Source organism: Eurosta solidaginis, chromosome 3 (assembly GCF_040869045.1).
Source record: "Eurosta solidaginis isolate ZX-2024a chromosome 3, ASM4086904v1, whole genome shotgun sequence".
NCBI lineage: Eukaryota > Metazoa > Arthropoda > Insecta > Diptera > Tephritidae > Eurosta > Eurosta solidaginis.
This window is the reverse complement of record NC_090321.1, coordinates 261,243,382-261,267,702: the sequence shown is the minus strand read 5'-3', so window position 1 is coordinate 261,267,702 and position 24,321 is coordinate 261,243,382. Positions and strand designations below refer to the sequence as shown.

The 24,321-nt window shown below is 35.6% G+C and overlaps 1 protein-coding gene across 7 annotated transcripts in view; it reads left to right on the top strand.

Moving 5' to 3' along the window:
* LOC137245466 (uro-adherence factor A) overlaps positions 1 to 23,562 on the top strand; it is a 189,458-nt gene extending 165,896 nt beyond the window's left edge. For all 7 annotated transcript variants that reach the window (XM_067776176.1, XM_067776175.1, XM_067776174.1 and 4 more), the window contains 5 exons: positions 2,152 to 2,204; positions 17,563 to 17,632; positions 17,935 to 18,495; positions 18,555 to 19,478; positions 19,542 to 23,562. In XM_067776176.1, the coding sequence (XP_067632277.1) occupies positions 2,152 to 2,204; positions 17,563 to 17,632; positions 17,935 to 18,495; positions 18,555 to 19,478; positions 19,542 to 19,790 (1,857 nt within the window). In that variant the 3' untranslated portion in view covers positions 19,791 to 23,562. The remainder of the gene's footprint in view (positions 1 to 2,151; positions 2,205 to 17,562; positions 17,633 to 17,934; positions 18,496 to 18,554; positions 19,479 to 19,541) is intronic.
* Positions 23,563 to 24,321: the final 759 nt, after the last annotated feature.

Here is a 24,321-nt window from a genome sequence, read left to right as displayed (position 1 = left end):
TGACCTGGCGAGCGCAGGACATGAACACAGAAAGTGCTCAACCGTTTCTTCCTGCAGCTCGCACTTGCTGTTACTGAAGAGGGCTAAATTATAAGCATGTGACGCCAGAAGGCAGTGTCCAGTCAGTATGGTCATCGTGAGCCTTAAGTCTTCTCTCTTCAGAGATATGAGCCATTTTGTGAGTCTAATATCGTAGGCTTTACACATGATTTTAGAAATTTTATAGCCCTGCGCTTTTGTCCACACCTTTCCTGCTAGATGGATCATATGCAAATCCTGTCTCCTTTCGATTTCTCCCAAACGGATTGGGGCATCTATCGTCGACTCAGTGAGTGTTGAACCCTCCTTTACCAACTCTTCGGTCTTTTCGTTACCTTTTTCCCCTTTATGACCGGGAACCCAGTAATTATGTATGGTCCGGACTGAGCGAAGTTTTTCCAATGCTTCTTTGCATTCCAGAACACTTCTTGGTGAATTACTGTGTGAGATTATTGCCTTAATCGTAGCCTGACTACCAATATATAAATTAACTACAGCTTAAACACACTTCCTCCAGAATTTCTGCTGCTTTCTTAATTGCTATAATTTCTGTCTGAAAAACGCTGCAGTAATCTGGCAGCTTGTCTACTGATCTACTTATATCTGGGTCGACAAAGTAAACAGCATACCCAACCACTTCCATTAATTTGGAACCATCTGTATGCACGTGTATAGTATGGTCTGCCATTTCTGCACCCCGGCACCAACTCTCCGGCGCAATTGTGGCCTCAATATCTCTTGCGAAGCTCAGGCATGGGACCATATATTCCGTTTGCCCGATATTAAATGGCGCTATACTGCTGTGGCCATAAGGCCTACACTCAGGCTGCCCCGAGGCCTTAAGCCTTGTTGCCGTTGCTAACGCGATGTTTTTGGCCGTTAGGTCTGCAGGCGGGATTGTAGAATGGCATGCAATGCTGCTCTCGGGGTAGTTTTAAGGCTCCGATGAGACTATGTTTTTATAATTTTTTCGTCTGTAGTGGCGAAATCTTTTTATTGGTATTTAGTAGGGCTGTGAACTGCATCCTGATGTTTCAACTATCCGGAAAAACCGGATATTCGAATAACCGGATAGCTAAGCAAAAAATCCGGCTATCCGGATATCCGGATACGTAAACGGAAAATCCGGATATCCGTATGTCCGGATACTGGAATATAAAAGTTGAATATCTGCATATCAGAATTGAACGAAGCAAACATTGAAAAATTATTCACAAAATATGTTTGTAGATTATTAAATTAACGTCAAAAATTAAAAGCTACAATTTTAAAAACAAGTGAAAATAAGAACAGTGCCATTTGTTTATATTGTGAAAAAACGCTGTTAATTGATTTAAATGCTCCACGAATTTATTGTTATTAATGTTAAATAAACATCTATGGTACATCAATTTGTTGCTTTCACTAGATATCCAAAAATACGATTATTAACCGGATTTTCATAAATCCGGATATCCGGATAGTTTCACAAACGAATATTAACCGGAGATCCATGCCGCCCGGATTTTATCCGTGTCAACGGATATCCGGATATTCGAGTATGCGGATAGTCCGAGCCCTAGTATTTAGTTCTCAACTTTATCTGCAAAAATAAAAATGATGAGACTTTATTTGGAATTCCTCACATACGAAAGTGGCGGACATTAGCTATTAATATATATGAAGCTATTAACCAAATGGTAAAATTTTTATTTTAAACACAAATTTCATTATACATACATACATTATTCATTTTTATTTATTGTAATTTTTTTATTTTTTTGTCTATAATTTTTTTGGAACCTCATAAATGTCAATCAATTTAATAGTTTCATTCATTTTTACAATTTTTTATAACACTTATAAGATTATAATTAATCAACATAGTTATATTCAGTATGTTAGCAGTTTGATATGTTAATGTAAATAATAACCCATAAAGTTCGCCTTAGAACTTACTCTTGCGTAAATATGTAAGTAATTACAATATTTACAACGCAACAATTTACAACGTTAAAATTTTTATTGCTTAACAATCAATCTGTCACATTTTACGATTATTTCTAATTTAACTGTAAATTCTTATAGATAACAATAGAAAACTCATAAAATTTTCATATTTTCTCATTACAGAGTCATTGCGTATCGCCAACGTTCGAGAAGGAGCTACGAGAGCAATTGGATAAGTAAGTTTTTATAGCTTCTCTGAAAAATTATAAATATTATTAAATGCACACATTTATTCTTGCATGTTCTTTCGAAGTTTTTTTTTTTTTTTTTTTTGAACTACACGTAGACACATAGCCACCCTAGGACGGGTATATTTTTTGTTTCAGATTCTATATAAAATTATATGAGAAAAAGATCTCCGGGCCGGAAATCCTGATCTTCTGGAAGTCAATTTCGAGGCTGTGAAAATTTTTGCTCGTGCAATTTAGGGTCCAAGACAGACATCGGTTAGTTGTTACTTTAATACATAAAATCGTGTTGGAGATATGCATCCAATGTGATAGATGTAGCCCAAATACCTCTTTAGTAAAATATATGTAACAGAGTCAAATCTAACAAGTAATGTATATTTGAACGATTTTCCGTCATCCCTTGTCAAATTTGGTTTCGAGACAAACCTGTTTCGGCGTTGTGCCATCATCAGTGTCGATTTTCATTCTGATCTGTTGTCATTTGTCTTGTATTTATAGTTGGTAGGTATGTACATAAGCAGGTATTGTCAAAATTGAGGCTTGTACATTGCTGTCTGTTTATTCAGAACCGAAGATGGTTTTTACTGATCGATTTGTGCATTGCTGTACGTTCATTTAGAACCGAAGGAGGTTTTTGCTGATCGATTTGTGTGGCTGACTGAGGCAGGTAGTCAGTGATTCTAGTCGTTTGACGTTAAGTTTTAAAGGCTTAAATATTGTGTCAGAAATTGCGTTCATCTGTTCGTTTATGATTCTACCGTCGAATGTTTTCTATTTGTAGATTTCCATGTTTTCGAGTACGTTGAGACGTGGGCTGTGTTGCTTGTGTATGAAAGACCCTAACTGTATTATTGATGTTTGCTGGGGAATATTCATTTGTGATACGATGCGAAGTTAGATTCTTGTATAATGTTTGGATTCCGCGTTTTTTGTTTTTTTTTGTGTAATCTCTAATGTGTTCTCTGAAGCTCGTTCTTATTTGCCGTCCTGTTTGTCCTATGCAACTGTGTGGGCATCCGCAGGTCTAACAAGTAAGGGTGTCTAAGTTCAGATGTCACCGAACATTATATACTCAGCGTGAGTTTCAACTGTACAGTTTACTTTAGTCGGACATGACACCGCCAATTAAAAAAAAAAATCTACTCATTTCCTCTTACAAGTTGGTCTTGATTGGTCTTGGTAAGTGAAATGTCATTGGTACAAAACTATTTTTCGTTGAAATATAGCTTATTTTTCTGGTCTACTACCCTTTTAAACATGTTTTATGTAAAAGTGGGCGTGGTCCTTAGCCGATTCCGTACATTTTTACTAGAAATATTTTCTGCTATAAGGAAATTTTATTACGATATGTCGATTTTTCTTCGAGTCTTGCTTTCCGAAACATAGAAAATTGCTTAGTCACAAAAGGGGCAGTGCCACGCCCATTTTCAAAAATTTTAATATTTTCTAACTTTTTGTTATAATTTCATTTAGAAAGTAAAATACCATTGATATAAAGCTCTTTTTTGCAAAGGTATAGCTTATTTTATTCTTCCACGACCCTTTTAAAAGTCTTTGATATAAATGTGGGCGTGGTCCTGCACCCATTTCGTTAACTTTTCTTAGAAGCATTCTTTAGAGTGAAGGAAATCTCTTTGTCGAATTTTTTTATGATAGGTTTAATGGTTTTAGATTTATGATTAATAATATTGGTAAAATTGATTTTATCACAAGTGGGCGGTGCCACGTCCATTTAAAAAAAAAAATTTATCAAGATTCTCAATATCAGTACAATCATCAAAATTCAACATTCTAGGTGTATTATTTACTAAATAATCCGGTTTTTTGTTTTTTTTTTTTTCCAAAATGTTATATATATAAAAAGTGGGCGTGGTTATCATCCGACTTCGCTCATTTTAAATAGCGTTGGGAGATGAGTGTCAAGGAGCCCATATACCAAATTCCAATAAATATCTCACTATTTACTCAAGTTATCGTTTGCACAGACAGACGGACGGATGGGCATAGCATGCGCATTTTGATATATGGTCTATATTTAGCTCGATTCGTTTATGCCGTTACGGTCAACCGTTATATTGCCAAAGTTAATATCCTCTCTGTATACAAAGCACGTTGAGTATAAAAATAATATAAAATAAATACAATACGCCATATACCTCCATGGAGATTTAGACCGAGTCCCTCTTCCAACTTGTGTGGTTCTACCTTGTTTTTAATTTGTCTTCCAAGTTGGTGGGTTGGGACCTTTATGTTTTACTCTGACTCCGAACGTCATTTGCAAGCAGATACATATATTCGCTGAGGAGCTTTTCCTGGCAGTTATACAAGCGAAGTGTTTTTAAAATGTAAGATCTGTGGTAGGATAGGCGAGTACGCTACAGCCAAACCATGGCGAGGAAGGAACATCAGAGAATGGCGGGTGATCGATTTTTTTATTTTATTTTATTTATTGCCCAAAAAATCACATTAACATACATATTTTACGTACTTATGTTTTTTTTTTTTTTTTTATGTTAAAAATTTAGTTATTTAGTGTTATCCTAACATACATTTGTATTTATCTAAGCGTTTAAAATTTGTTCTGTTACTTTCTATATACTATAGATTATGGTTATTTCTTTTTATACATTTGTCTTTGGCAAGAATTATTTAAGAATTTTTAATTTTCCTCCAAAAAGGGCTTAAAAGAAGATATGCTAATATTTTATCTGGATATGTGTGTATATAAAATGTTTTTAGATACCTAAGTATGTAACTTAAAGCTACTTCATTATATATTGGTCTGTACTATAAACTACATTTTCTGCGTTGGTATTATAGGTTTTGTAACGTCTATGATAGTAAATTGTTTTGTTATTTTTATGTAGTAGAGAATTGTTTTTTAATATTTTTAAATATATTGGAGATAAGTATCTTTCTGTCAAGGGTAAAGATATTTCTGTTTGCTTTAACAAATATTTACTGATCAACTCGTTTTCTAAGTATGTCATTCTTTCAACAAATCTATCTGAGAATTTAATTAAAAAAGAATCTATTCGTGAAATTTTACATTTTTCATACAAAACTTTATTGGAAATTCTCTTCCTCGGGTGATCGATTCTCACAGCAATGGTATCACGCTCGGCCTTCTATGCAAAGTGAGTCAGCACTACACAGGCCGCAATTTGAAAGCTAACCTAGAATTAAGTAAACTAAAATTGTTCCTTAATAGTGTTAGCTAAAATTTACATTCTTCCTTCGGAGTAAAATTATAGCTTAGTGTAAAATTGTTCATTTCCTTTAAAAAGGATCATCCTTTAAGGCGTAATTCTTTCGCTAGCCAAAACTGTTGGCAACGCATAAAATTTTCACAAGCTTTTCGAATTAACTACGCAACAACGTTTGCTACCAAGCTTAATAAACCTATTATCAAGTCAAACTTTTTTCCTCAAAACCAACCATAATCAAAAATTTCTCCTAACATACTTTCGAGCTCATTTTTAGTGTTTGCATAAAAAAAAAGTTTATTCAAATTGCCTATTTGACCTATCTCACAGATACATACACATATAAATTCCATGTACAACCATAATAATTTGCGCAACTCTTCTTGTGGATTAGTTCAGTGTTGCTTACGCCCTCAGGACTGTATTTGGTCTCATAGTTTTTTATGTGAATTCAACACTTGCGAAGAGAGAAGAATCCTTTAGGGTTGTCGTAAGTTGGCGTAACCCATTTACAGCCATCAAGTGCACATACATACACGCGCTCCACAAACTCATAACTACAACGTAATTACATGAGAAAATTCATCATATAAGTGGTTTGTGCTTGCTCGTATACTTTCAACTACAGTGGCGTTTGTAAAATTAATATTGCATATTAAATACGGATGCCTTCTATCCCTTCTTTTAGATGAAAATGATTAGAACTAATTTAAGATCTAGTAAGGTCAATGCAGATCTGTGGAGGTGAACTTCAAACTGCAAGTGCTTGTTCTTTTTGATGTTGTAGTGGTAAAGACAATCGCCGAAGATTTTCGAGAGTATTGCCGATGTTGATGGTCCTTTGCCGGGTATTGATCCGGTACGTTCCGAAACAATTTAGCATGGCCATATTGAACTTTCTAGGCCATCTCGCCTCTCATCCCCTAATTTCATGAGGAACTTGAAGTAGCCAGAGCCTCGCCTACTAAATACGTGTGTAATACAATCATATTTGTAACAGGATTCACCTCGGGTAGGGCGGGCAAGTGCCCTGGCTCGACATTATACTTCTGCAATGTTACTAAACTGATAGCCCGGTGATGGACCAGTATCGGGTCGGTCTCACGAAAGCGGGGCTATTAAAGTAACATTGAAGAACTGGGCAGAGGGACAGAGATAGCATGGCTTTGCTGAGTCCCTCGAAGCCCAGATCTGTTGCTTTTTACCATTAGGACGAGAGATCCAAGTTTGAACTAACCTCTTCTAAGTGGTCAAGCGATAAACTTATCTGATAATGTTAAATGCGAAAGAGTTCTTCTGACATATATGCCTACTCAGAGGCTAAACACAGAATATTGCGTATCACGGGCCTACGCTAGGTAAAAATTGCATCTGAGGCCAGAAATCACAATGCGGTTATTCGACCGAACATAAAAACAAATGTAGTAGCAGTGTAGTGGAGGGCAGTCGAGAACAAATGTATTGAAAAGATACATGGCATAGTTTAACGATCTGCCACTGTGTTACCGACCGATTTATCAAGTAGCCTGCATGCCAGGATGCTTCTTAGGCCTAAAGAGTAAGTTCTCTTAAAACAGCTTATATACTGGAATGAACTACGTATGTGCCTCGCGATACAAACTATGAGATCTTCTTGTCTAATATCAAGTATTGGAAGAATGGCGAGCTCAGTTAAATTGCTTGCAGAATGACACTATCCTCGCTACAACCATCTTCCGAATTCAGCGAGTGTGTTTCACTCCGAGAATTTGGCCCTCCAGCATACTGGTAAAACATCACTGAACAGAGAAAGTATATTGTGACAGGGTAGGTCTTTTTCGAAAGCAAGGAAGCTCTTCGGGCTCTCGAATCAAGTCTGGTAGGGCAGATGGACAGAGTTGGCAATGAACTTTATGTGTCGACTGTACATTCCTTTGATTTGGACTAATAACTAAGAGCAATGTAAATAGGCTCTCGATATTGCACAAGCGAAGAAGGTCCTTGCCTTTTGACTCATCAAGGGGCGCATCCCGCACCAAAGAGGCTTAAAGAGGCATGAGCCTAATTTACCTAGCCGCAGCTGCAATCTTCCAGAGGCAAAGTGAACGTAGGAGCACCTACTGTTGACTCTTCAGCGCACTTTCGAAATATAATGGAACTTCTTGTTAGGTCTTAATAGCTTCTCAAATATTTAAACTCAATGTGATTGATGTATTGGAATGGGGCTCTTATTGATTTTTTAAACATTCGTAAGTTTCCCCACCACATTGTTGACTGATAGCTACAAGAGCTGAGGTAACAAAACGGTACCGAAGTCAGCGGAGACTGGCTATACCAATAGTCTAATCGACCAAGCTGCCTTTTCAAGTGAAATAAAGTCAAATCGTAGGTAGTTTTCATACATTTAAAGTATATTCGATTGTTTTCATATCCTGCCTCGTCCATATCATTTCCTGGAAGATGGTACGCGTGCCCACCTTATAAGGTTTCGGATACTCTGTAGGTTAATGCCCTAAATTCGCAGTTCTTACAACATTTTCTATATTCTTCACCAGAAGAGAGTTTTCATCCTTAGTTCTGTAGAGTCATGTTCTCGCGGAGCTGACTACCCACCTACATAATCGGTGGGAAGCCGATTGATACAAAACTTACGTCCGCTTACAGTCGCACTGTTAGATCAATAGACTCACCTCTGTAAGCTTTTCTACCCTTGTTTCAAGTTCACACCGCATAGTCGGGGTGCGAGAAATTGGCGTATTATTCCAAAAATCACGATTTATTTTGCTCGCCATTGTAGCAGATATAGTGAAACATGTGCGCCCACTACACTTTTGGCAACCGCAAAATTTTAGAAATTGCCCTATTACTTACTCTTCTGGTGTATAAAACGTGGTAAAATATCTATTCACTCTTTACACGTATATTTATGTACAAACATATATCTCTAACTACCCTCCTCAGGGTAATTTAAAATATTTGGTACGCCTAAATCGTAGTTACAGTAGCAGGTTTTGCAGTTAAATTGATGTTCCCACGTACTCACATCAACACATTAATATGTACGTATGCATGTATATTTGAAAACCTAATTGTAAAGGTATGCCTACAAGCCAAATTATCAACTCTATCTTTTAAGCTCTATGGAATTTGGACTTTTTATGCCGTTCATATATGTTAGACTTATTTGTAGATGTATTTGAAGCTTATAATTTCCCAAAATTTAATAGACACTTAGGCCTTTCAATCAACTTTGGCATATTTATTCATATTCGTATCTTTATTAAGTCAATGGCACAAGACCTTACTGACTAGATATACAATATTACCATAAATTAACTTAAAACTAATTAACAATGAGTTCAAGGAATAGTTGGATTTGTTCGGTAGTAAGACTCAATCAGTAACTTAAACAAAGGTCTTGACATCGTAAAGTCAAGATACAGACTTCTAGATATCCGATTAAACTCTTCAAGCCCTCTGACGAGAGGTGCAAAATTAAGATAATTACATCTCAGAACTTCAATGGAAAATATATTATAAGAATGGAGAATTCTATCGAGAACTTTACAACAAGTTTGTCCAAGAAGAGCTGGGCAGTCAATTGTAACAGCGATAATGTCGAAGATAAACATTAAATTTTGAACAGAACATCTGGCTTCGAGCGGCTAAATGCTGATAAGCATGCACCTAGCATTATATGGGGGCAGCGGATTATCAAAATAGAGAGGTTGAAGAGTGAACCGAATGAATTTGCGTTGAACCCTTTCGATTCTCGCCGAGCGTGTGGAGCAAATTGGATTCCAAATGACAGATCCATACTCTAACTTAGATTGCACTAAAGAACTATACAAAATTTGTCTGGTATATGAGTCCTTAAAGTCCTTCGCGTACCGCCTTAAAAAAGCTAAATTAGCATAAGCCTGCGGTATGATATAGTTAAAATGGTTAACAAAAGTGAAAGAAGAGTCAAAAATTATACCGAAATCACAAAATTCGTTAACCGAAACAAGATCTATACTTGAAATATAGTATGTTGCCGCAGGCGCATTTATAGATTCAGAAAACGTCATATGGCAACATTTACTTATATTAAGACGCAGATTATTATGGAGAGCCCAGAAATTAAGAGAATTTAAATCATCCTTCTATACAGTTTTAAGTCATTTGCATAAAGTAAGTATTTTGAGTGTTTTAGACATAAACCAACGTCATTGATGAAGACTCTAAAAAGGATTGTGCCGACGATGCTACCTTGTGGCACTCCGGATGTTGTTAAAAACCCATATGACTTCATATTTTCAATTTCAACAAAAGAGGTTCTATTTGACAGGTATATTTCCAGCCAAGACAGAAATGTTGAATGGAAACCTATATTTTTAAGTTTTAAAAGAAGTAATTTGTGGGAAACTGTATCAAAAGCCTTGGAAAAGTCGATATATATGGTAATCACTTGATACCCTTCCTTGAAAGCAGAAACACAGAACTGCGAAAAAAAACAGCAAGATTTTTAATAGTTGAACGACCTGTAACAAACCCATGCTGGGAAGGATCGATTATCACCTTTATAGAAAAAGCTAACTTGTCCTTAGCAACTTTCTTGAAAAGTTTGGAGCAAGTTGACAATTTAGAGATTGGCCTATAGTTGGTGACTTCGTTTTTATTTCCCGACTTAAATATTGGAGTGATAGAGCCCAATTTCCATCGATCAATGAAAGTTCCCGAAGAGAGCGAGATATCGAAAATAAGACAGAGCATAACGCACAGAGAACTACTGCATTTTTTAAAGACAAAGGGGGACAATCCATCAATATCATTTTTCATAGAGGCTTGTAAGGAGGACATACCGTTAATAATACCTGCTTCAGCTACCGACAAGAACCCAAAGTCTAAGGATTTGGGTGTGTCAAAGCCATACCTATTATCAGTTATATCAAAATCAATCACAAAATTGAAGTTGAAGAAATCGGCAAAAAGATTCACTGTCTCGGCTAAACTATTTGCACTAATACCATTAAATTTGATGCAGGTTGGAATATTAGATGAGCCTTTTTTCGATCGGTCGTAGTTCCAGAAAGACTTGGGATTTCCTTTAGTTCCACCAAGAAAAGAGAAATATATTTGTCATACAGAAACTTGTCAAGTACATTGAACTGTCTCATATAACTCAAACTTTTTTAAGCTTTTAGTGTACCAGATAGTTTATGGATTTTACCAGGCAGCAATGAGAGTTTCGGAGCCATATTTTCCAATGAAAATAGACTCCCAGTCAATTTCAGAGATACTCGATTTTAGAGATGCAAAATTCGCATCCCTGAAGTTAAAGAGGCGAATACCTTGATTTGCGTCGTTCTTAGGTACAAAACCAACGAATTGTAATGTTATAGACAATGATACATGATGCATATCCGATTTATCTACTTTAATAAATAAAATTTATGTATTGGCAAATTACATATTGTAAAGAGTTATAATAATAAACCCAACGGAATAATACCTTTCAAAGCCCGACCAACCAACACGAGGGGCGCATCCGCATGACGCATGGATTTTGTTTTTGCCGAGTTGTTGATAGGCGGAGGTTTGTTAAGCTTTAGGTCTAAAACTGCTCAGCTACAGAATAAAAATCATCAGCTGACTATTATATACATAACAGTTGAAAATTGTTAAATAAGTTAACGCTTTTAGCATATAAAGATTTTTTTTTTTTTATTTTGTTACGAGTTAAGATGGGATAGGACAGTTTTCTTCCTTATAGTAAAAAGTAAGTCCGTTATATCAAATGAATTTGAATTAGAGTTAAAATAATGACACAAACACGGAAAATTTCATTTAACCTATATTTTTGTCTTATCCAGCATCTAGTAAAAAAAATTGTGCCATAGGGAGCATTGTCTTCTTCTTTTTCTTCTCCGTGTAGCGATAAGGAGCCTGACGAAGATTTTTGGAAATTGTTGGTGGTGCTTTGCCTAATATTGCTGCCGTGTTATTGCGGAAAATAACATCATTAAAATGCCAGCCCGACCATCTTGAAAGCGATTTGATATGCGCACGTTTAACTTCCTAGGTCATGCAACCGTGAGGAGCTTGGAATGGCCAGAGTCTCGCCACGGGTAGGTGACGTTGACAATTGGGCAACCCCTTGAACGGGTTGCCCTTCATAACACCTGAATCCGGGGGCCTTTTTGTCCGAAACTTCAGTTGGTTTTGACTATCGCATAGAGGTATTTTCTTTATTAATTTTGTTAAGCTGATTTCCCGCAATTTCTAACCACATTTTATTATACTCAGTTGAGCAGAGCTCACAGAGTATATTAAGTTTGATTGGATAACGGTTGGTTGTACAGGTATAAAGGAATCGAGATAGATATAGACTTCCATATATCAAAATCATCAGTATCGAAAAAAAATTCGATTGAGCCATGTCCGTGCGTCCGTTAACACGATAACTTGAGTAAATTTTGAAGTATCTTGATGAAATTTGGTATGTAGGGTCCTGGGCACTCATCTCAGATCGCTGTTTAAAATGAACGATATCGGACAATAACCACGCCCACTTTTTCGATATCGAAAATTTCGAAAAATTGAAAAAGTGCGATAATTCATTACCAAATACGGATAAAGCGATTAATCTTGGTAGGTGAGTTGAACTTATGACGCAGAATAGAAAACTAGTAAAATTTTGGGCAATGAGCGTGGCACCGCCCACTTTTAAAAGAAGGTAATTTAGAAGTTTTGCAAGCTGTAATTTGGCAGTCGTTGAAGATATCATGATGAAATTTGGCAGGAACGTTACTCTTATTACTATATGTACGCTTAATAAAAATTAGCAAAATCAGAGAAGGACCGCGCCCACTTTTAAAAAAAAAATTTTTTTAAAGTCAAATTTTAACAAAAAATTTAATATTTTTGCAGTATATAAGTAAATTATGTCAACATTCAACTCCAGTAATGATATGGTGCAACAAAATACAAAAATTAAAGAAAATTTCAAAATGGGCGTGGCTCCGCCCTTTTTCATTTAATTTGTCTAGGATACTTTTAATGCCATAAGTCGAACAAAAATTTACCAATCCTTTTGAAATTTGGTAGGGTCATAGATCTTATGAAGTTAGCTGTTTTCTGTGAAGTCCTCCGTCTGTCCTTCCGCTCGGCCGCTAACACGATATCTTGAGCAAAAATCGACATATCTTTACTGACCTTAATTCACGTACTTATCTGAGCGCACTTTATCTTGGTATAAAAAATGAACGAAATCCGACTATGGCCACGCCCACTTTTCGATATCGAAAATTACGAAAAATGAAAAAAATGTCATAATTCTATACCAAATACGAAAAAAGGGATGAAACATGGTAATTGGATTGGTTTATTGACGCGAAATATAACTTTGGAAAAAACTTTGTAAAATGGTTGTGACACCTACCATATTAAGTAGAAGAAAATGAAAAAGTTCTGCAGGGCGAAATAAACAACCCTTGAAATCTTGGCAGGTATTACATATATAAATAAATTAGCGGTATCCAACGGATGATGTTCTGAGTCACCCTGGTCCACATTTTGGTCGATATCTGGAAAACGCCTTCACATATACAACTACCACCACTCCCTTTTAAAACTCGCATTAATACCTTTAATTTGATACCAATATCGTACAAACACATTCTAGAGTCACCCCTGGTCCACCTTTATGGCGATATCTCGAAAAGGCATCCATCTATAGAACTAAGCCCCACGCTCTTTTAAAATACTCATTAACACCTTTCATTTGAAACCCATATCATACAAACATATTCTAGAGTCACCCCTGGTCCACCTTTATGGCGATATCTCGAAAAGGCGACCACCTATAGAACGAAGGCCCCCTCCCTTTTAAAAATACTCATTAACACCTTTCATTTGATACCCATATCGTACAAACAAAGTCTAGAGTCACCCCTGGTCCACCTTTATGGCGATATTTCGAAACGGCGTCCCCCTATAGAACTAAGGCCCAATCCCCTTTAAAATACTCATTAACACCTTTCGTTTGATACCCATATTGTACAAACGCATTCTAGAGGCACCCCTGGTCCACCTTTATGGCGATATCTCGAAAAAGCGATCACTTATACAACTACCACCACTCCATTTTAAAACCCTCATTAATACCTTTAATTTGATACCCATATCGTACAAACAAATTCTAGGGTCACTCCTGGTCCACCTTTATGGCGATATCTCGAAACGGCGTCCACCTATAGAACTAAGCCCCACGCTCTTTTAAAATACTCATTAACACCTTTCATTTGATACCCATATCGTACAAACGCATTCTAGAGTCACCCCTGGTCCACCTTTATGGCGATATCTCGAAAAAGCGATCACCTATACAACTACCACCACTCCATTTTAAAACCCTCATTAATACCTGGCCCACTCCCTCATAAAATACTCTTTAGTGCCTTTCATTTCATAGACATGTCATACAAACACATTCCAGGGTTTCCCGTGGTTCATTTTCCTACATGGTTATTTTCCCTTATGTTGTCACCATAGCTCTCAACTGATTATGTAATGTTCGTTTACACCCGAACTTAACCTTCCTTAATTTTTTTTTGATAAACTGATTTCGACATGGTGCTATCTTCAGTGCCAGTATTCGTTCTGAGCTGGTTCAAAGCTTCTAAGTGAAATGTATCTAAGGTTGCTGTTCGGAAACGGCATAAAACATTTATTAAAATTTAGAAAAAATTAAAGGAGCAACACGCATATTTATATATATATTTTTTTTTTTTTTGTGGTTAGGTGATGCTGGTAGAAGTCTCAATTTTATTGTCTATTTTGTGCCCTTGTTTCTGTTGCTCGTTCATTCTTATCCGTGAAACCAGCTGCTTAATCCAGGCAGTGCATTCAAATTCAGACTTCGCACCTGTTCTTTGCTCAATACTCTAGTTAATTCCTTATATGGAATACAAATCCTTTGCTTTTTTGTACTGGAAAGTCTTAGCTACCAATCCGTTATTTTCTGGATCTTATATATTTAAGACGAAATGTTGAGCCTCTCTCTATCATCATTGTCAGGTGGTGCCACATATTTTCCGCGGCCAGCGACTGTGCTATTGAATTCGGTCCTGTAGGTTGGCTACCTGGTCTACATTATCGATCCTGCAGTAATTTACCACGAACTTGAAATCTCCCCTTATCCGCTTTTAGACCTTTTTGGTATTAGTTCTCTCAGCCAAAATCTCAAGCTTCTACCCGCACGTCTGTCGGCCCTACGCTTGTTTCTGCTAACTAGGCACTTCAGCTGTTGTTGCAATGGTAAAAATTAAAGCTTAATATTGTGCTATCTCTCAGAGCAGTTTGTTTTCTTATATCGTATATACGAAAATCTCTTACGCGATCATAGTATGTATATCTGTTTAACTGTCGTTCAAGAGATATTCTGTTTGATAATTAGAAGTGAGACACATCCTCTCCGTAGATCAATCATTAATTTGTATGTCTCTTACCTTTCCTTCACTTCTTACTATACAGCTTCCATGCACCGAACTGGGCTATTGGCGTGTTTAGCTTGGCCCAGTAGGCACGATTCATCTTTTCACTTGTTTACCAGGTTTTTTCTAGTTCATCTTAAAAGGTATCCTTATATATGTAGCCCTCTTTATCTTCGGCGCGAACATGTATATTAGTGCTCTATAGAAGAAATTCTCCTTTATGCGGATCGAGGCGAGACGCTGCAGCACGACTTCCTCTGTAGATGAACTTCTTCCTTAAGACTAGTCGCTTTCAAAAAAAAAAAAATGATTCACGTAGTGTTTAAGTAGAGTGGAGGCCCTTTCTCTTTTTAGCGCAAGCCTAGGTCTCACGTTGGTTGGTTACCACATTTCGCATTTAAACTACTGACGATACCGTGATGCGCCTGAACGAATTGCATTTGCTCCAAGCCAGACGATTGTAATAGGCAAACGGATAATATAATGCACTAAAAAGCCATGAATAAAAACCTGTCTGAGAGTCATATCAGGGTTACTACAGACTGCGAACTTGCACTAACTGGGCAAATGGTTTACAGAGCAAACCATCCTCGAATGCGATGGTATGACATGAAGACTACAAATGATCTTCGACGTACTGAGTCATGAAAATAAGCACATATGTATAGCCCATAATAATAATAATAATAATAATAATACCCAACGGATTAATACCCTCCAAAGCCCGCCCAACCGACGCGAGGGGCGCATCCGCATGACGCGCGGATTTGTTTTTGCTTTTGGCGAGTTGTTGATAGGCGGAGGTTTGTTAAGCGTTGAGATGTAAAACTGCTCAGCTACAGAACAAAAATCATCAGCTGAGTATTATAAATAACAGTTAGAAATTATGCATATACTACATTGTTAAGTAAGTGAACTTTTTAGTACGTAAATTTTTTATTTTATTTATTTATTTTTGTTACGAGTTAAGATAGGATAGGACAGTTTTCTTTATGGTAAAAAGTGAATCCGTTATATCAAATGAACTATATTGAGTGTTGAAATCATGACACAAACACCGCAAAGGTTCATTTATTCGAAATTAGTTCTGCACTGCCTCAAAATAAGAGGTTTGTAATGTCTTGACACTCGTGACGGGACGTTAAAGTTTACTTCGTTTAAGAGAATTGGGCTAGAAATCAATCCATTCAGTAGCTTAGCCATAAATATTACGCCTAGCATTTCTCTACGACTTGCAAGAGTTGGAAGATTGATAAGCTTCAACCGACTAGTATAAAGGGGAAGATTATACGCAGAGTCCCACTGAAAATTTCGTAAAGAGAAAAGTAAAAATTGCTTTTGTACTGATTCAAGTCGACCTGCATGAACTCGATATTTAGGATTCCAGACTATTGATCCGTATTCTAATATTGGTCCAACTAAAGTAGTGAAAAGTGCTTTAGTTACATAAATTCCTTTGACCGCCGTTTCACGAATGAAAGAACACCTCTAGCCTTATTCACAGTACCATTAATATGAAGGTTGAAACTAAGTTTAGTATCTATCGTGACTCCCAAGTCCACAAAATAGTTTACTGATAAAAGACAAAAATTATTAATTACATAAGAGGCTGCTGGCAAAGATCTCCGAGAGAAGGACATGAATTTACATTTATTGAGATTAAGCAGCATTGAGTTCACGTTGCACCAGGTAACTAGGCAGTTTAAATCCGCTTGAAGCAAGGGGCGTTCTTGGATAGACGCATACGACCTAAACAGTTTTACATCATCGGCATACATTAGGATTTTGGAATATTTTATTGTGGTACAAATATCATTAATAAATAGCAAGAACAGAATTGGACCTAGATGACTGCCCGGTGGGACGCCAGACGAAACATCAATGACATTAGAAAGAGTATTTTTAAAAATAACTTTTTGCGTTCGACCTCAGAGATACGACGAGATCCACTGGGTGAGACCAGGTTGGAAACCAAGCCGATTAAGCTTGTAGATAAGTAAGAAGTGGGATACTTTGTCAAATGCTTTACTGATATCGGTATAAATAACATCGGTGTGAAGATTTTCTCTAAATCCATTTGAAACATGAGTTGTGAATTCAAGTAGATTAGTAATGGTAGATTTGCCTAGAATCCATGTTGCTGTTCTACAATCAAAGTAGAAATGGAAAAAGTTAGCTGGTTGGTAACTATAGCTTCAAACAACTTTGGGACGGCCGACAACTTTGCAATTCCTGGGTAGTTTTCTACACACGACCCACTGCCACTTTTGTGGAGGGGTATGAGAAAAGATACCTTCCAAGCAGAAGGAAAAATTCCACGTTTTAGGGACAGGTTGAATAAATCAGTTAGGGGCTGATAAATGTATACAGCACATTTTTTAGGAAAGCAAGTGGGAATTAAATCAGGACCGTACTTGTAAGATTCCTTCAAAGACGTTAAATATGAAAAAAAGCCGAATACCCTAATTGAGTTTTGAAGGAGATTGACTTATTTGAATAAACTGAAAGAGGCTTAGGTCATCAAACTTAGGCATAGGTCGCATTGCATTACCTTAACTATAAATCTTTGCACTCGGATACTCCTCCATTAAAGTTTCTATAGACGTCCTGGTTGATTCTCTTGATTATAATAATTATAATTAAATTTTTGTAAACTAAATGTTGATTTATATTTTTTTTCAGCATGAATCGTGTGATCAAATCAAAAGAGCGTAAGCAAAAGATAACATGTCCGGGACACAAAACCCTTCAGGTACGCTTTTACCTGCTACAAATATTAATAAGTAAAATATTTTACAGCGCTTGTGGACCCGGCAGAGGTGGTCTGATTCCCACGACAGTATCTACCTCTTTCTATCTCTATATTCACCACATCTACCCCTACCTTCTTGCTGCTTTCTCTATCCCTACCTCTACCGCTCCCGCTACTTTAACCTCCTCCTCTACCTGTACTCTCCCTCATCCGTCATCATTACCTCTACTTGACCTCCACCTCCGGCCCAACCTCTACCGCTAACGCTTCTCTAGGAATAACATATCATCGTCTTCTTTCAGACCCGATTAACTCATCAAGAAACGCTCCTACGCACCATGCAACAAGAGAATTATACACTCAAACGTAGCATACGACATTACGAGCGTTGCCTGGACGATGTAATGCGTAAAGTAGTGGATGCGATTGTCGCCGAAGATATACTACGCGAAGAAGTTACTATCCTTAAGAATCGAGTGCGTGATTTAGAAGCGCAAAATGCAGCGCTATCAGCCAGTCCAGCCAAGGGGCGCGATGAAGGCTATTGTACAATGAGTAGTGGACAACCACAACCTTCAAATGGGCATTTGGAAGATTTACCTGAAGAACCTGAGCAATGGCTACTGCCAGCCGAACCGTGTTCTACGGAAATGGAAGATTGGAGCATGTCGCAAGAGGAGCTGCCAATTGTGGTCTTGAGTAATGAGCAACAACAGTTGCGTGGTGACATGCGACTGACTACGAACCTGCGCAGACCAAATGGCGAAAATGATTGGATATGGAATTCGAATGATTTTCTTACCTCAACAACAGCGGAAACGGATTCTGAATCGGAAGCGATTTCGCAATTGTTACAACAAAAGGTAAGTGATGGAGCCTTGTAGGTAACTTAGTGGTTTTTCATACATTTTTTTATTCACAGATCGTTTATTCTGAGGATGAAGACATAGCGCGCACAGAATTCACTAATGAATTCTACAAACTGGTCGATATACGTACCGCATCAGCGCGCAGTCTTTTCTCTTACATCGAAGGTGAAACGGACGATGAGGATGACGATGACGAGGACGGAGCTTCCAGTTTGTCAGGGCAACGTGTGCGTCTACGCAACAAAACGGCGTTGAATGGCAATCAACTGAAAACGACTAGCCCGACACCAAGCGAGGCAGGCCGTGCACAAGTGACTAGCTGTTCGTCGAGTGAATCTGATGAGCAATCACGTTGTACGACAACACAACATGAACTGAACGGCAGTGGTAGTGGCAGTGGCAGCGCGGCCGTTCAAGACAGCATTGAGGAAGAAATGGATACGCAATTGTGCGGTCAAGAAAGTAGCAGTGATATTGAAATCGAGGACATACAACTTGAGCCGGATGTGCTGCAAAAGTTGAACGAACAAGAATGCATTGAGGCGATCATACGTACAGAACTGCGCAGACCTACTACCATCACCGCTGGCAGCGCTACCACTACCAACACCACTTCCGCTGCACCATCGCATGCGATGGTCAAATCGAAATCGATGATGCATAAAAGCGAAAACGAGCTGAACGGGTTGAATGGATTGGTGCGGAAGAGCGGTGCGTTTAACGGTAACGAGTTGCAACGACCGCCGCGCTTCATGCGCAGCGAAAGCGTTAATGATGCAGTCATTAATGGTAGTGGTGGTAGTAGCAGGGGCAGCGCATGTAGTGCCGGTAACGGTTTTAGTCGCGGCTCACCAAGCGCGCACAAATTGCAAGAACGTCTACAGCAGCGGCCAACGAATTCGTGGAGAAAGAGCAGTGGTTGGAAGCGGGTAACAACGCCAACCAGCTCGCCTACAACACCGTTGTCACCGCAAAAGGTGAGATCGCGCTTTTGTGGCGATTAAAAATTTTTTTTTTAATGATGTATCTTCTCTTTTTAGGAAGTGAAAACGGAGTTTGTGCGCAATGGCATCACCGTGACGACGCCAAAACTGCCGCCAACGCGTATTCCAACTAGCGTGCAGCAACAGTCGCCGCCGTCACCCAAACAAAACCAAAGCGCGCCAATACAATTTGGTGAAGTGCAACCGCAGTCACCACAGTCACCGCAACATCAACAACAACAACAACCAATACGAAAATCAAAAATTCCTCCGCCAGTTCCAGTGCGACGTTCTTATGCGAGCTAAAATTAAAATCTACAACAAAAAACTACAAAACTAAGAAGAGAAAAATTTAAGTGTAAATGCAAAAAAAAATGATGAATACCGTTACGGTTAAAATGAAACGAAAAAGTTAATTAATTTAAGCGAAGTTATTTAAATAAAAGACTTATATGTGATATTTGAGCGATGAAAGAGACGGCAGGTAGATGTAAATAAAAAAAAACTAAAACAAAAGTAACAACAAAAATAAAGATCAAAATAAAATTAAAATCAGCAAAAATTATGAAACAAAAAAACACAAAATTAAGACGATAAATTTAAAAAAGTAAGATTTAAACTAAAGTATAACTTAAAAATTGGTTTAAAAAGGTATTAATAAACTCCAAATGCACTGTGTAACTAAATTAGAAAAACTAGGGATGTGCGACTAATCGCATGAAAAAATCAATTTTAATTAATTTTCTGATTAATCGGTAATATTGTCTAATACCAATCTGATTAATCAGCTTCAATAGAAGCGAAACAAAATATAAAAGCGACAAGTACATTGTTTGACTAATCGAAAAATTTCAATATCAAATTAATTCGATTAATAAATCTAAGTGTGATTAATTTGTAATTTTTTAACAATTAGCAAACATTATTTTCTGATTAATTTATTAATACACCTTTGATTAATCAATGTTTTCTTAAGTTAATTAGTAAGTCGCATATGCAAAAAAAGATTATATTTTGATTAATTTATTAGTCGAATTTCGCTTACTCTACATGTTCGATTAATTGATTAATCGCATGTCCATGTAAAACATTTTCTGCGAGACTCACACGAGTTACCGATATAATCCAGCAAACAAAATCTGCATACCTACACAAAAAATAACTAAAGGGGTCGACATATGATTCAACCAATGAATCATGAGCTTTTTCACTCTAAGAGGAAATTTTATGGGCGTGCTCAAAATTCTGGGTATGCAGACTTTGTATGTTGCAATGGAACGACGACTTGAGCTTAAATATATTTTACTCATTCACACAGTGTTATTTAAATGAAATTATAAATTTAAAATCTTTATTACTTTTTATTATTTGAATTTGAAGTTTAAAGCTTATAATTCTGCAATAATTTCAGTGAATAAAATCTCGTTTCGCTAACTTACAAAAAAAACCATTAAATATAAAAAACCGTGTGGTTATTACCATAAGAAAAACCAAAAAGTTTTCTAAATTACGATAAAATAAAACAAAAAATTTCGTTTCTTTTATATATCTCTTTTTATATTTGAAAAATTCCATTTTATTAAAAAAACCTAATTTTATTTAATTATAAAGATCCAATTAGAAAAATGTCAAAAACTAGTATCGAAACCACAAAAAAAAACAATTTCGTTCCGTTAATATTTGCTTGCAAACAAACCTAAATTTAAAATTTCATTTTTCTTTTTCTTAAACCGCTTTTATTTGTGCTGCATATATATGTTTTTATATTTAAAAACACTTATTTGGTTACAAAAATTTTGTTCAACAAATTATTTTCAACTAAATTAGAAAACAAAATTTCGTCAGTAGTTTATTGTCAAAAAAGCGCAAATTTTTAATGTTTTTTTTTTTTGACACTATTATTATTTTGTTTGTTTCTTTCTATGCAATTTATGTATTTTATGTTCAAAATATTAAATTTGTTTACAAAAAAATAGCTTTCTTAAAAAATTTTGGTTTTGTTTGCAAGAACATAAACAATTTTCTTTCGTTAATATTTACATTTCACGTACTAAATTCTTTGGTATGTTGTTACGTTTTAGTCCAAAACAATTGTTTTTGTTGTTTAAATTATTTTCATATTTGAAAAAAAAAATTGTTCACACAAAAATCGCTTTATTGTACTAAAAAAATTAAATATTAAAAAAAATGAGTTGCTTACAAAAAAAATTGCACAAGAATACAAATTCGAGAATCACGACAAAATTTGCACATTATTTTTACACCAAATACTTTTAACTGAACAAAGAAAAAAGTTAAGAACAAGCTGCGTTTCGTTGTTTACCAAAAAAAAAAAAAATTTTAAACAAAAGTGGTTTCGGAAATAATTAAATAAAAATTTTGTGTCGTTAATACCTATATACTTGTTTCTTCTGATTATTGCAAAAAAAGATTTTGTTAAATAATTTTTTTACTGTACAACAATATGAGCCAAAAAATAGGTCCGAAGAAAATTATTTTGTCTAGTTAATAAAAAAAATTAAACAATTTCATTTTTTTCATCAACAAAAAAAAATATTTGGTTTCGGAAAAAACTAAATCCAAAATCTCTTTTGAAATATAAAAAAATTTATTTTTAATTAAAGATAAAAAAATTTACTTATTAAAAATTTTTATTCGAGCTCTAAGGCACACAAATGTATATGTGACCCGGCCTATGAAAAGGTGGCTTATGACTCAAAAAAGAAATTGCGAGAAACAGCTGTTAAAGATAAGCAATGCATTTCTTCGGTTTCTTAGTAGTTTTCTTTTTTTTGAGTCATAAGCCACCTTTTCATAGGCCGGGTCATATATATCAAAATTTCAAAAACATATTTATATTTTGCATTTACAATATTTATTGTTGTCGATATTTCGACCTCAGTTTGAAGTCATCTTCAGGAACATATGATTGTTGCTTATCGAATAACTACAAAAGAAACAATAAAAACATTTATTTTTAAATTTTCAAATAAATTTTTTTGCGGTAATCAGCATTTTGAATTGGTAATTTTTAATTGTACCACTTTTTTAGTAGTAATTACAGAACATTTTAGAAATTCTAAAAATAACAAATATATAAAATCTTTTTCTTTATTCAAAAAAATAAATATTAATTTTTAGTACAACATATGTTCATAAAATTTTAAATGTAAAAATTAAAATTGAAAGCTTTAAACTTCAAATTCAAATCTTAAAAACCTAAAATACCTAACAAAAAAATTAAAATCAAATATTTAAAACGTAAAACCTTAAGTAAATAGTCTTAAAAAAAATCAGGATTTTTGCATAAAATTGTAGAAAAAAAAAAAAAATCTAATGTAACACCAGAACAATAACTGCCTATGCTACGAACACAAAATTAGAGATTTAACTAAATACAAAAAAAAAAAAATAATTAGTAGCCTTTAGATAACGACGAACCACAAAATTTTCCATATTTTGTAATTAATATTTAGATACGAAAAAAATTAGTTTTACACACTGAAAAAAATACCTAATAAAATAGAGTAAAATATAAATTTACACTGACTACTAATTGTCTGTAGCGAGTTATGCATTAATGCATATTTAAGTACTTGTAAATTTTTTTTTTGATTTTGATTTGACAAATCAGCTTACAATTAACATATAAATAAGTATATTAACTTATGTAAACTCTTAACATATTTATTGTTATTAAAAAAAAAAAAAAAACATAAGTAATTTCTACTATTTTCACCACACTCTCCCATCTATAAGTGGAGAGTGCTCACATTTGGTTGCAGAATAGCGAAAGCCAATGTGGTTTAATAAATAATTTCAACTCATACATACATACGTCATGCAAACTTATCAAGCTTTTTCGAAAACTTTCGAAAAATCACTAAAATAGCTTGTTATATGATGCTATGTTGAGTTGATGTGACACGTTTGGTATATTTCGATTCGAAATTACAATATTATATTCTATCTACATAGAACTTAATTAAGATCTAACATTAAAATTAAGATACTTTAAATTGTTTGTATTGTAATGGTTTAATGTAAATACATACACAATCGAGTGTTATATATGAAAGTGTTGGTTTTTTATATTGTGAAACGAAACTAAACTGGGTTCATATCTTTTAAAATGAGAGTATTTTGCGTTGCTCCTTTGTGCATTGATTATTTAAAATCAGATCATCTTCTTTCAGGCAAAGAAAATTCTGCCAATCAGTAGGCAATTGTTCACTTACCGCTATATTCAAAGGTATTCGTAAGTAAGGCAACCAGTTGCTTTTTTTTTTTTTTTTTTTTTTTTTTGAGAACTAAGACCCCGACTTTTCTTTACTGGCATTATTATATCTTATAACACAAATTTTAGTGCGATTTGTGTGATTAAAAAGTTAGCAAGCTAGCAAATTACGCACTTTCCGAAATTCTATAATTATGTAGTGTCACAGCGTTAACATTTGCTTGGACAGAAGAATGGCGGAATCATGCAAGCCCTGTATGGAAAATCTCTAGTTCAAAACTAGCGTGTTTCTAGTGCATTCCGAACCACTACTAGTTCGCCATCTTTCTCTTTTACATGCTTTCAACCGGCGAATGTAACATGGCGATGCCCTAGGCGGTGAAAATTGTGTCCGCTGTATTACCTTTTCTCTAGTTCCGAACTAGATAAAAATATCCACTTAAGAACTACATAGTTCTTTATTGGCGCTTTTCCTATTAAGACAGTTCCGCACTAGTGTGAAAATTTACAGCTTAGATCTAGTTCTTTTCTGGATTCAATTTCGTTGGCTCCGAACGGGACCGAAAATCTACATGTTGCTGGGAAAAATAGCGTACTCCT